Here is a 13,876-nt window from a genome sequence, read left to right as displayed (position 1 = left end):
TGCTCAGTTTGGAGCGGGTCTTTCCCAGCCCTCCTACTTCACAGTCTTCCTAACTCTGTGGCAAGGGCCACAAAGGGATTTGAACGCCGTTCCCTCACCAGTCCAGTCCCTCACAAGCACTGGCTGCCAGTAATCAACAAGTCTACTAAATAAATGAACTGAAGGCTTCCAAGATCTGCCAAGAAAGTAAATGAACATCAGCATGCACTTCGGTCCCACAGAATCGGAAACGCAGAGACTGATGCCAGTGCTTTAGCAGAAGAAAATCGGGGTGCCAGACGCCCACCGAAGCCAGGGAAACCCCTGCTTTGGCACTGGGTTTCAGAAAGCAGGGGAAATCTCCCCCCTCCCCCCGCGCGCGCTAGACAGTTGCTTTTGCAGTGATCCTTCCCCCCCCCCTGCACTCCCCAGGGCAAGGAAGTACATCTCAATGAGACAATGTCACCTGGATGTTGGCACACCTGGGTCATTGGGGTGAGTGTGACAATCTAGGGCAGAGATAGTCAAACTGCGGCCCTCCAGACGTCCATGGACTACAATTCCCATGAGCCCTTGCTGGCAAATGCTGGCAGGGGCTCATGGGAATTGTAGTCCATGGACGTCTGGAGGGCCGCAGTTTGACTACCCCCGATCTAGGGTTTAGGCAAAGCTCCATGGTTGGAGGCCAATTTTTTACCATAGAGTTCCCCCCAAACCCAGAATGTCACCTCTCACCACTTTGATGTGCTAATGTCACTTCCGGGTGATGTCATCCGACTGGGCACTTTTCCGGGTTTGGGTAAATGTAGGGGATACTTCTGGCGAGGGCCCCCCTCCCCCACCAACAGCATGGTGGCACTTGGCAACCCTAGAAGCAAGACATCTAATGGGACCCTGATGCCAAACTCTCCCTTTCCTAGTCTTCTCCCTTTCCTAGTCCTCACCCCTCTCCCACGCTGTTCCATTTTAGATGGTCATCTCTTTGGGGCAGGCACCTGTTCCTTTTTGCTTGTTATTCAGCTCCATCATGCCAGGTGCCTTTTCTATTTATGCATTCAGAAACAATGGCTTTTTCAGCACGCCGTTTCTCAAGGCCGGGTACAACCTGTAAAACCACCATTAGACAACAATGAAAGATCACCAGAGGACGTACTGAGCAGAAGCCAACGAACATTCCACGGAGAGCAAGACGCATTAATTACATAAGGCTGTTTTTTTTAATGGTCTTGCAGTTTTCTGAAAAGGACCAAGCTGGGCAGGTAGTCGATTCAGAGCATTTGCTCTGCCGTAGCCAACAACTCAGTGGAAAATGGTATTAGGAATGAACAACGAGGTACAGATGGGAGAAGGTACTCCCTCTGCATCCTGGATCAATTGAAACTCAGGAGCTGCCTTCAAGGGCAGCACCATGTACAGCCCACAATGGTAGCCCAGCCAGGAGTTTTTACAGAGGGTATAACAACAAGAAGCTGACAATGTCATCCTCCTCCTCTCTGGAGTTTGGGGTGCTATGAGGGGGGGAGGGGAAGAGTAGGGGATTGGGGTGCCGCACGGGCAGGAATGATGGGAAATTTAATTACCTCTAAGGGGAGCTGAGTCTTTTGTTGTAAAGGGGGAGTTTTTAATGGGTATTTTATTGGGAAATGTTTGTTCCCCACCATGGGCCACTTGCAAGGATGGAAGATCAGAAATTTATTTAACAATCTGTTCCACATAATATATTTCTGGTAAGGCCTTGGAGGAGGAGCATGTCTCATGGCTTAAGTGCCACTCAGCGCCTAACACGCACTCAGGGTGTCCCGTCCCTGAGTGCCTCCTCCTCCAACCGGCTTGCCTATCTGGCCAGTGGCCAGCCAATCACCTTCTGTCCCCACCCCTGACCACTCCCTCCTCCTTCCACTTCCCACCAGCCTGCATCCTTTCCAGGTCCTGGGGGGGGAGGGAGAGGCCATCTGCAGAGTTCTTCCACCCCCCCTCCCCAATCTAGCCCCCACTGTATTCCTGAATGCAATGGGCCTGGCCCCTAGTAAATAAAATAAATTAAAATAAATAAACAAATAGAAAAGCATCCATTTTGTTTCATGAAGCAAGCTTTTCAGCCCCAAAGAGTTCTTCTTTAGAACGAGTAAATGACATTCTGTTTTGACAGGCCCCGGAGTTTTATTCCCAGCTCTAGCCTCGGAATGTGATAACAGTTTGTGACATCACGCATTTTACGCCATCGCCTGCAGCAGGTGAACAATCGCCAGGGAATAAAAGAACAGCAGGTAACTCCGTCTACTTTTTTATCGTCTTTTTTGGTTGGAACACCTCGCCTCGAGAAGAATTTTGTGCTACTTGAAATTACGTTTGTTTTCTGAAACATTTAACAAGGACTCGAAGATTTTTTTTAATGGTTTGCCTCCATTTGCATATGCAAACCTCCACTGCTGCTGCCTCAGCAAGTTTTCCTGATTAGCTTAGGTGATGGATCAGGTTGGGGTTGATCAGGCATCTCGGCTCCACCTCTCGGGCTTCCGCTGTGCTTGTTATATAGCACTCTGATTAATTCTGCAAGATCCCGTCCCCAGTTGAGTTAAAAACGGAGGATAATTGTTCCGGTGACCTATTTGCGGGGCGTGGGGTGGGGATCGTCCTCTGAGGTTGTGAATTCCCTGCATTCTGCGGGGGGTTGGACTAGATGACCGTGGAGGTCCCTTCCGACTCTATGATTCAGATGGAAGGGTTAACCCTGAGAGGCAGTGTGGTGTCATGGTTAAAAGCAATAGCCTCTAATCTGGAGAATCGGGTTCTGATTCCCTGCTCCTCCTCCACACGAAACCTTCTGGATGACCTTGGGCCAGCCACTGTTCTCTCCGAACTCCCTAAGCCCCACCTGCCTCACAAGTGGGGACAGGAAGGAGAGACTATTGTAAACCACTTTGAGACTCCTTGAGACTCCTTAAGGCAGAGAAAAACAGGGTATAAAAACCAACCTATCAAAACTGAGCTCTTCTGCCAGGCCTCTGGTTGAGGCCAGGCGGATCGTGGAGAACTGTCCCTCCTCCAGCATCCCTGGCAAATGAGTCCATCTACCTGGAGCCTCTTACGGTCATCATTATTAATCCACCATCGTTATCGACACTGGTGGGGGGGGGGAGAAGGAGGGTTTCACTGGCGAAGGAAGGGTGGGAATTTTGAGGGTATTGTGTTTATTACTTTTTATCTGTTGCTAGCTGCCGATAAACAAACAAACAGCAGGCCCCACTTTACACCTGCATTACAGACGGCATTCATCCCCAACAGGAGCCCTGCTGGATTAGACCACAGGTCCCTTTAGTGTACCATCCTCTCTCTAACTGCTGTAAAGCATACAACCCCTCTCCCCCAGCCCCCTCCTGTGTTCCCCCTCCTCTTGCAGCTGGTTCCCCCCAGCCACCCCTCCTCAGACACACAACCTCTGAACATGAAAATTTCATTTAGTTGTCAGGAATAAAATCCTTTGATATATTTCTTCCCTCATGAATGTGTCCATCGATACATCTTGTTGTGAATTTCACAAGTTCATTATGTGGCCTGGGAGGAAGTCCTTCCTTTTTAATGATTTACAGACCACTAACTTGTCCGGTGACCCCTAATAAATGTCCACAAAGCCATGGAGGAAGACAGGACTACCAAAAGCTGTTAGGTGTGATAGCTGAACAGAACCTCCATGTCTAGAGGAAGTATACCTTGAAGATTAGATGCCAGCACAGGGAAGAATTACTCTCCTGCTTGCCAAAGGCATCTGGCTGGCCACAACTGGAAACTGGATGCTGATCAGCTGTAGCAAGGCTTTTTCATTCTTAACTTGATCTTGTTTCCGTGACCTTGGAGGAAAAAAAAACCCTCTGCCTTTTCTGCTAGGATTGTGAACCTGGCAGAGGGATTAAAGACAGCCAGGAAGGAAATTAGTATTGATTTGTTCATTATAAGTAGATAAAAACTGCTGAGGTTCTTTTTAAAAGACCTCTATTAAAAATTTTGGATGCTAATAGTAGATCGAGACTAAAATACACATGGACACACAGGTTTGGGATACATGGCCCTAGGCCAGTGGGTCTCAACCTTCCTAATGCTGCAACTCTTTAATACAGTTCCTTATGTTGTGGTGACCCCCAACCATCAAATTAGGCAAGGGTTCTTTCACAGAAATTAAACCCAAACTGACCCATGGCCTGAAGAGCCATTGTTCATGATTGTATATGAATTGGTTTTTTTCCGGGGTTTCTCAGTTCAGTTCTGCCTCTTGTCCCACCACGCCAATCTTGCTCCTTTCCACTGCTTCAGACATATGAACACTATCTTGATCTACCCTGCAAGGCTGTTGTGTGGATGGCGCCCCCCAGCTAAGCTACTTGCTCTGCTGTGACCCCTGTGAAAGGTTCATTCGACCCTCAAAGGGGTCCCGACCCCCAGATTCAGAACCACTGCCCTAGGCCTTTCTGTTGGTTATAGGGAAAGCACTGAATTTCAATTCATTATATTCACATCCCACCTGTAAATATGGCAGCCCGGGCTGACTCTCCCTCCTTTTTGGGGCTCTCAGAAACCAGAAGAACATACCAGGCACTGGGAGGGAAGAAGCTGGAAGTAAACTCACCCAGAAGCAACATATATCGAAGACGTTGGGAGTGACGGACACTCTGGTTTGGGGGCAAAACTCTATGGTAAAAAGCTAATTCTACCATATTCTTGCCCAAAAGCCAGAGTGTCGCCCCCTGAGGTTGTTGGCATGCCAACATCACTTCCAGGTGACCGCAGTACATCACATTAATTCTTGGTACTCCTTCCCGCCAACGGAATGCGCATACCCAATTCCCCGCCAGCAATTACGAGGAGCCTGGAAATCGAACCAGCAAGGAAGCCCTGACTGGAGCAGCATAGGCTATCCTGATATCATGTGATCTTGGAAGCTAAGCAGGGTCAACTCCGGTTGGCATTTGGATGGTGGATCCCCAAGGCTCCAGAGTTGCTATGCAGGAGCAAGCAATGTTATATGACCTCTAAAGATCTCTTGCCCTAGCTTGACAGCATACCTTCTACCACCAGGTATACACAAAACTGAGCTAACCTTTTGGACCTTGTTGGCAAAAAATACTCCCCCCCCCCCGCCCAATATAAACCTGTCAGCTTCCTACAGGCCTCTTTTCCACGAGGCAGCCTGCTCTTATCCCAAACCCCAAGCGAGAGACGTCTGACAGTCCCAACTGCTCCAATTCCACATCCCCCCCACACACTCCCCTTTCTTACCTCCCCAGTTTTCTATGCTGAAGAGGTTGTTGAAGTTGTGGGCCACGAAGGGGGAGATCTTTTTCAGGTCGTGGGTGCGGACGCGGGTGGCCAGCAGGGACTGGTGGGCGTCTCGGAAGGTGGTGTCCATGAGGAGCAGCCCCTTGTGCTGGCGAATGGCTTTGGCAAAGCCCGTGGGGCCCTCGCGAAGAAGGATGTCCCGGAAACCGGACGGCGGCCCACCTGTTAGAAAGAAAACAGGGCAGGGCAGGGTGGGTGGGTGGAGACAAGGCAGAGGTGAGTAAAATTTTGTGGAAAGTGGTGTGGAGGAAGTGGATGGAGGCACCTTCTTCCTTCTTTTCCCCCAATGCCCTGTATACAGAAAAAAGCAAGCTAATTATGAGCAGGCAGTGTAATGCGGCAGTAAAGAAGGCAAATGCAGTCTTGGGCTGTATCAATAGACACATCACATAAAAATGGCAAGATATCATGGTCCCGCTGTATGTTGCATTGGTGAGACCCCCACCTGGAGTCCTGGGTGCAGTTCCGGAGGCCTCGCTTCAAAAAGGACACAGACAAAATTGAGAGGGTGCAGAAGAGAGCGATGAGGATGAGCCAGGGCTTGGGGACCAAGCCCTAGGAGGAATGGCTGAGGGACATGGGAATGTTCAGCCTGGAGAAGAGGAGGCTGAGAGGGGACATAATGACTGTCTTTAAGTATTTGAAGGGTACAATAAAATCAGAGTCCAGTAGCACCTTTAAGACCAACAAAGATTTATTTATTTTCACAATCCGAGCAGTTCAGCAGTGAAATCAGCTGCCTAAGGAGGTGGTGAATTCCCCTTCACTGAAAGTCTTCAAGCAGCGGCAGGACAGATATTTATCCTGGATGCTTTAGGTTGATCCTGCATTGAGCAGGGAGCTGGACTAGATGGCCTGCATGGCCACTTCCAACTCTAGGATTCTACATCGATTTCACAGAAACTGTTATTCATGCATGGAGCTCACTGACACAAGATGTGATGGTAGCCACTTGTTTAGCACGAGCAGAACAAGGTCGTAACAAGACGTGTGGAGGTTCTAAGGTGCTAAAATGAATGTATCATTTCCGACTCACAAGGAGGGGTATCTGATCTTGGAATCCCTCCCCCATGGAGAATATTCTGACAGGTTAGAGAACTAGCACTAAAGAAAGCACTTGGCCCAGATAGCTGACACTAGGGCAGTCCCACCAGACCTCAGAAGCTAAGCAGGGTTGGCCTTGGTCATTATTTGGATGGGAGATCTCCAAGGAAGGCCCAGGCTGGGAAGTGGAAGCATGCAACTGCAAACCACCTTGGAATGTCCCTCGGAGTAAGGCTGGCCACAGCCCTACTTTATAGATGAGTACATATGCCTTCAGTACTTCAACTGCTGACCTGGAGTCCTAATTGGAAAAAGCGGGAGAGGGATATGGGGTTCAAGTTTAGACTGAACAAATTCTGTGGCATTGGCTGGCATATGTCTGGGATTTTAATGGGGTTTAATGGGGTTTTTATTCAGACACACCACGAGCCGTCTGGGAGTGGCAGGTAAGTTCATAATCATAATCATAATAATTTATTATGCAAAGATGGCAAAATCTACGCGAGAATTCTTAGTTAGAATTCTGAGTTACTGAGAATTCCAAGTTAAGGTTAGAGTTAGAATTCTGAGTTACTGAGGATTCCGAATTAGGGTTAGAGTTAGTTAGAATTCTGAGTTACTGAGAATTCCGAGTTAAGGTTAGAGTTAGAATTCTGAGTTACTGAGGATTCCGAATTAGAGCTAGAGTTAGTTAGAATTCTGAGTTACTGAGAATTCCGAGTTAGGGTTAGAGTTTAGAATTCTGAGTTATTGAGAATTCTACAGAGAAACAAGGAGATCTAGCAAATATTCTCCAAACTTCCTTTTTCTGAAAAACGAGAGCTTTCAGCAAGCACAAAACGAAGCCTTTGGTTGAACTCTCCTTGTTTGGCTCCCTCTGCTTGTTCGTTCCGCAATATCTCCCTTGAGTGCCGAAAAACTAGAACAAGATTTGGAATGCATGATTAGAACGCATTCTTGTGTTGCATACTTGAAGATCAGCCTGACCCCCTGAACTCATTTTCAAGGGACTGGCGGGGAAAAATGTGAAGTCTACTGTAATGCAATTGCTGTCTTGAGGATGAAGACTTTGGAATGAAAACTCTCGTGCATGCCCGAGGTGCAATTCCCTGTTTCAAATGCCAGCTTGGCCCCTGCACCCACTTGCCGCCAGGGTCAGGAAAGATATAAACCACTTGTGGCAAAAAGACGGGTTCCTTGAGCACTGTGATAGTTGCATCGAAACCCGGTAAGTAATTTTGCAACACAGTTCTCCATTTGAACACCCTCTTGACCTCAGCGCTGTGCTGAGAGAGGACTGTCGGTGGGGAGAGCGGGCAAGAAGGAAAGATGCAGGATTCATAATAGGAAGCCGGAGCCTGCAAGGATTCACAGGGAAGGGGGGAATAAATTATTTGGATGCCCATCTTAACACACCCCTCAAATATTCTAACAGAGGCTTGAAGAGATTCCTTTTCACTCGACCCCCACGTTTCCCTGGGTTCTCGCTTACTTTCAACCTTCCCTGCCTCTTGGGGGTGCCCGTTCCTCAGGAAACCATTCTTCTCTGGTCAACTGACAAACTAACATTTGACTCTTTAGTTTGGAGTCCCTTAAGTATTCAGGCACCTCCAGTTTGTTTAGGGCAGGGGCAGTCAACCTGTGGTCCTCCAGATGTCCATGGACTACAATTCCCAGGAGCCCCTGCCAGCGTTTGCTGGCAGGGGCTCATGGGAATTGTAGTCCATGGACATCTGGAGGACCACAGGTTGACTACCCCTGATTTAGGGGTAATGTTGCTTTTTGTGATTCTAACGGGAGACAGCCATCTTACAACAAGAAGTGGTCGAGGTACATCTGTAGCCAGGTCTCGCTAAAGGGGACAGTTGCAAGTAGGATAGCCAGTTCTGGGTTGGGAATTTCTGGAGATTTGGGGCTGGAGGGCAGGAAGGGAGGGATGTGGAGAGGAGAGGAAAATCAGCAGGGCCAGTGCAGTGTAGTGATTAAGAGCAGGGGCTTCTAATCTGGTGAGCCGGGTTTGATTCCTGCTACTCCATATCACAATCCTGATAGATCTGTTCTCAGAGTGGTCCTGTCAGAGTTTTCTCAACGGACCTCCCAAGGTGCCTGTTGTGGGGAGAGGAGGGGAAAGCGATTGTAAGCCACTTAGAGACTCCTTCAGGTAGAAAAAAGTAGGGTAAAAAACCCAACTCCTCCTCCTCCTCCTCCTCCTCTTCTTCTTCTCCTCCTCCCTCTTCTCCTTCTCCTTCTCCTTCTTCTCCTCCTCCTCCTCTTCTTCTTCTTCTCCTCCTCCCTCTTCTTCTTCTCCTTCTCCTTCTTCTCCTCCTCCTCCTCCTCTTCTTCTTCTTCTCCTCCTCCCTCTTCTTCTTCTCCTTCTTCTCCTCCTCCTCCTCCTTCTTCTTCCTCTTCTCCTTCTCCTCCTTCTCCTTCTTCTCCTTCTTCATACAGTCCACCTTCCAAAGCAGCCAATTTCTCTAGCAGAACCGATCTCTGTTGTCTGCAGCCACAAGGTTTACTCTTAAGCATCAGGGGCCTGATACCCAGTAAGCCCACACTTTCCCCCTCCAAATTATATATCCTTTCTGCCAGAACCCCCCCCCCCCCCTTTAATTTCCTTTCCAGCTCTCTTGCTCCTGTGCTAAGTTCTGGGCCTCCCTTGAACCTGGGGACAACAGACACTACTAAGTGGTCTCAATTAATGCCTGGCTAGCTGGCAGCCAACGGGCCTCCATGGGGGGTCCCACTCATTACTGGTGCCATTCCTTAATCCCCCCCCTGCTTATAGAAGTGTCGAGGGCGAGCTCTTTTTGATTCCGGCACATCCTTTAAAAAAAAATTAAAAAAACGGATTTATCCATTGGCTCAGAGGAAATTTAATAAGATTTAAACATCCTTATTTCATTCTCTTAATGCTTGGCTTAGGTTGGGGATTAGCCGCTGACAAAGAAAATAAACTGCCATAATAATGATACAAGGCTGGAATCCGATATAATTAAACTGAGCCTCACGTATCAATCATAAAGAGCAGGAGGCATGTAAATCAGGCGCCCATTATAACCACCTGCCCTCGCTTTGTCCCCCCCCCCACACACACACTTTATTACACGATTTCCAGGCTGGCTCGTTAAGGTCATAAAATATTTAGCAGGCGTTAACAAGGAACAAGCAGATTCTCGCCACCCGCCCTCCCCGTCACCTCCGGTGACTCACAGATATTGGGGGGGGGGGTTTGGGAGGCAGTGTGGGGGTTCAGGTGGGAGTGGACAGCATCAGGGATGGAGGAGAAAATTCTGGCATGCTTTCAGCCCTGGGCAAATAGCCAAAGGCTTCTGTTTCATGCACCAAATTCTAGATGAGTTTAATACTAGGTTGGGATTGCGTTTTTGGGAAAGATTAGGCGGAAGAATGGCCAGGCAAACTTAGGAGAGGATTAACCCGCACGCTGGACCTGGGTCACAGCTGGGCTAGCCTGATCTCCGTCAGATATCAGAAGCAAAGCAGGGTGGGCCTGGTTAGTTAATAGATAGGAGAACACCAAAAAAAGGGCGGGTTTATACACGGAGCAAGTGCTACGTGCCTTACGCTTCCAGGGGCCTTGCACTGTGCCTCCACCCCATAGAACAGGGCTGCAGCCTTTCTCCTCTCCCCATCAAGGATCCTGACAGTGACACCCCTTTCCCCTCCACCCCCAGTCTGGCAGCTCCCACTGCAACTGTACTCTGCTAGGGCCCTGCGAATCCTTAAACTGGCTGTGGTGCTAAGGGCTGCGCAAATCCTTAGACCAGTCCAGTTCCTTTGCAGAAGCGGGCAACGGCAAACCATCTGCATCTCCCTCTGGCCTTGAAACCCCCTGAAACTTTACGGCTCTTTCCACCAGCTCCTCCTGCTGACCATTTAAAACAGGGGTAGTCAAACTGCGGCCCTCCAGATGTCCATGGACTACAATTCCCAGGAGCCCCTGCCAGCGAATGCTGGCAGGGGCTCCTGGGAATTGTAGTCCATGGACATCTGGAGGGCCGCAGTTTGACTACCCCTGATTTAAAACAATTATACCCCCCCCCCAAGACCTATTTCAGTTCTCTTAAGAATTGCTTGCCTTTATTGGCTGTTTTAGCAAAGAATTATCATATGGCACCATGTGGCTGAATTTGGATGTTGTGTCACCGTTTACTAATTTAACAGCATTAGCTTTTGCTTTATATTTCCACTGTTTTGATGGTAGTTCATTAGTCTGAGGAAGAGTGCTTGCACTCGAAAGCTCACGCCCTGAATACATCTTTGTTGGTCTTAAGAGTGCTACTGGACTCTGATTTTGTTGCCTTTACCTGGCTAGTTCAGGCTAGTTTGATCTCAGGAGCTAAGCAGGGTAAGCCCTGGTCAGTACTTGGGTGGGAGACCACCCGGAAAGTCCAAGGCAGCTATGCAGAGGCAGGAAATGGGAAACCCTGTGGGGTCACCGTAAGCCAGCTGCTACTTGACTGCCCTTTCTATCACTGGCCAGAACTGCTTTCAATGTAACGCGCTTGGAGTCAAGCTATGCCAATAAATTGGGCTAATGGCCCTGGAAGAGGAGTTAATTGAATATTTTGTCATGATATAATAAGATTTCATTTGAGGAGGGGACTATTTCATCTATAAGGGCAGGCCATGACAGAAGCAGGGGGAAGCGGTGCGTTTTTTGACACTGAGTCAAAACAGGATTCATTCCGGAAGGCTTCTGGAGCTAAATGGATGTATCCTTATCCATTGTTCCTCTTAATATTTGTGAAACAGCCCTGGGGATGGAGAGTGTCCTGGCTGTCTGAGATGGAAGAGAGCCAATCCCTATTGGCCCTCCCCTCCAGCTCCCACCCTCCCTCCTTGCCTGCTAGAAGCCGTGTGGCTGCAGCCTCCATTTGCGCCCACGAGGAGAGAGGCGACAACAGGGCTTTGCGGCCCGCAGATACGCTCCTGCTGGGAGGGAGTGGGGGGGGGGATTGAGCCTCCCTGCAAGCCCTGTTGCCACCTCATTGAGGCGGTGACAGGGCTTTGTGCCACACCGGGACACTCCGGCTTCCAGGAAATGGGGAGGGGGGTGATCCTCTCAGCAGCCTGCAAAGGGGTTTGTGGCCTGCTGGGATGCCCCCGCTTCAAGGGAGCAGGGGGGTGGATAGGAGCCTCCCCGTGGCCTGCAAAGCCCTAAGGGACGCTGGCGCTGGGAGGGAGCTGGGGGGGGGGTTTCCACCGTCCCTTTGGCTCACTAAACCAGCTTCTCGGGGGATGACGGGACACTACTGTGGGAAAAGAGCCATGGGGCAGGCCTTCGCCTGACCCCTTAGACCCCTTTCAAAGCCCATTTTTAAAAGTGGGCTTTGATGCTAGTATGTATATAAATATATATAAATAAATATGCTGATCCATGATTTTTTTTTTTAATCGTGTGCAATTCTTTTCATTATGCACAGTGGGTTTAAGCTTCCTGGGAGCCTCTGCAAGGATCCATGTGGATGAAAAACAAAAATACAGATGTCTTTAACAGATGCAAATGTGTTTAATAGTGGGACTTCTGGGAGAAGGGTTTTTTTTTTTCTGAACCTCTTCACTATAAACAAAAAGACCATTAAAATAAAGTCTAAGGGGGGAAACAACAACGAAGCCAATGCAAACCCTGTGGCTTCAAAGATTTCCTCTGTCTCCTCCGAAGCCACCCAGATATCAAAAGTAAACAAGTCACGCGAATTACCCGCTCTACTTGCTGCCCCTTTCCAGGTGACCAAGGCCCTGGTAAATTTTCCCTCTCTCTGGGCAGCCCTGTGTTCTCAAACAAGGTCAAGGACTGCTCTGCTTCCATGGAGTCTGAAAAATCAACCGTTGTAGTTGGATGGGAAACCTGCAAAGACTTGGTTGGGAGTTCCTCCGAGGAACACGAGGGGTCATGAGGAGGAGACAGGCCACGGCCAACCACCTCTGCCTGCCAGACAATCCTCGGACCTCCCGGCTGCATTGCACGCGCCGTACGCTAAATAAAGGATACCGATTGGGAGCAAGCACTTCAGTCCTATTCAGTTACATTTCGACTTAGCAAAGAATACAATTGAAGCGAAAAAAATATTGACGAATCCCGCAGAGATGTTGTGTTTTACAAATCGATGCTGAATGGTCGGGAGGAAAAATTAGCGCCTCGCTCCCTCCCCCGGGGAAATGTGCCAGCCCTGCTTCTGATTAATGACCTGATTCTGATCGGATCTTGGGAGCTAAGTGGGGTGGGTCCTGGTTAGTGCACAGAGGGGAGAACACCGAGAAAATCCTGGAGGCGGGTAATGGCCATACATTAAAAACCCAACGGAGGTACCACGTCGGCTGTGAACAGATGGTACTTTCCACCTCCATGAGTGGCAGGGGGACAGTGAGTAGGGAGAACCCCCTTGCCCCATTCTCTCATAATACCAGAACTCAGTCCCCCCCATAAAACTGGTAGACACTCCGTTCAGGACAGATAAAAATATGTTCTTAGCACAATTCTCAATTCCCTTATGGGATTCACTGCTGCAAGTCTTTAAGTATTTGAAAGGTTGTCACTTGGAGGAGGGCAGGATGCTGTTCCCATTGGCTGCAGAGGAGAGGACACGCAGTAATGGGTTTAAACTACAAGTACAACGATATAGGCTAGATATCAGGAAAAGGTTTTTCACAGTCAGAGTAGTTCAGCAGTGGAATAGGCTGCCTAAGGAGGTGGTGAGCTCCCCCTCACTGGAAGTCTTCAAGCAAAGGTTGGATACACACTTTTCTTGGATGCTTTAGGATGCTTAGGGCTAATCCTGCGTTGAGCAGGGGATTGGACTAGATGGCCTGTATGGCCCCTTCCTATGATTCTATGATTCTATGATGTTTATTGTTATATTTTTAAGGGGTTTTAGGGGATTGGACTGGTTTGTATTGTAAACCGCTGTGATTGGAGTACAGCGATATATAAATACAAAAAGAAATAAATAAATAAGTAGTAATGGCGTTAGACAAACTCATGCTGGAGAAGTCTGTCAACAGTTCTCTGTCATTATATATCAATGAAGCCTCCATGTTTAGAGGCAGTGTACCTCTGAATAGTAGTCACTGAGGAAGGGGCTGTTGCCTTGCTTGTTGGCTTTCTGGAGGCATCTGGCTGAGCTCAGTGGGAAACAGGATGTTGGACTTGATGTAGCCTCGGTCTGATCTAGCATGGCTATTTCTATGATTTTAGTATCTGCAAGCTGATTTTATTTTTTATTCTTGGACTTTGGAACACAACCCAATATGGACATCTGCAGCCATAGGATTTAAATAATGCACTCACAGTGAGAGAGACACACAGAGAGAGACAGAGAGACAGAAAGAGAGAGACAGAGAGAGAGAAACAAAGAGAGAAAGGGAGAGAGAAAGAGAAAGAGAAAGGGAGGAATATGTTTGCTGTCTCTAAGATTTGCTTATTTTTTCAGTGTCTATTTTCAGATTACAGAGAGAAGAGACAGTTCTTGGCCATTTCCTTTCCGCCCAATGGTGGACGGAA

General features: G+C 48.6%; 1 protein-coding gene across 11 annotated transcripts in view; it reads right to left on the bottom strand.

Annotated features, from left to right (window-relative positions):
* Positions 1–13,876, bottom strand: part of PC (pyruvate carboxylase) — a 444,838-nt gene that overhangs the window by 22,931 nt on the left and 408,031 nt on the right. For all 11 annotated transcript variants that reach the window (XM_077324995.1, XM_077325044.1, XM_077325023.1 and 8 more), the window contains one exon: positions 5,251–5,472. In XM_077324995.1, the coding sequence (XP_077181110.1) occupies positions 5,251–5,472 (222 nt within the window). The remainder of the gene's footprint in view (positions 1–5,250; positions 5,473–13,876) is intronic.

Source organism: Paroedura picta, chromosome 1, assembly GCF_049243985.1.
Source record: "Paroedura picta isolate Pp20150507F chromosome 1, Ppicta_v3.0, whole genome shotgun sequence".
In the NCBI taxonomy this organism is placed as follows: Eukaryota; Metazoa; Chordata; class Lepidosauria; order Squamata; family Gekkonidae; genus Paroedura; species Paroedura picta.
The sequence above is the reverse complement of the archived record's forward strand: the minus strand, read 5'-3'. Positions and strand labels throughout refer to the sequence as shown.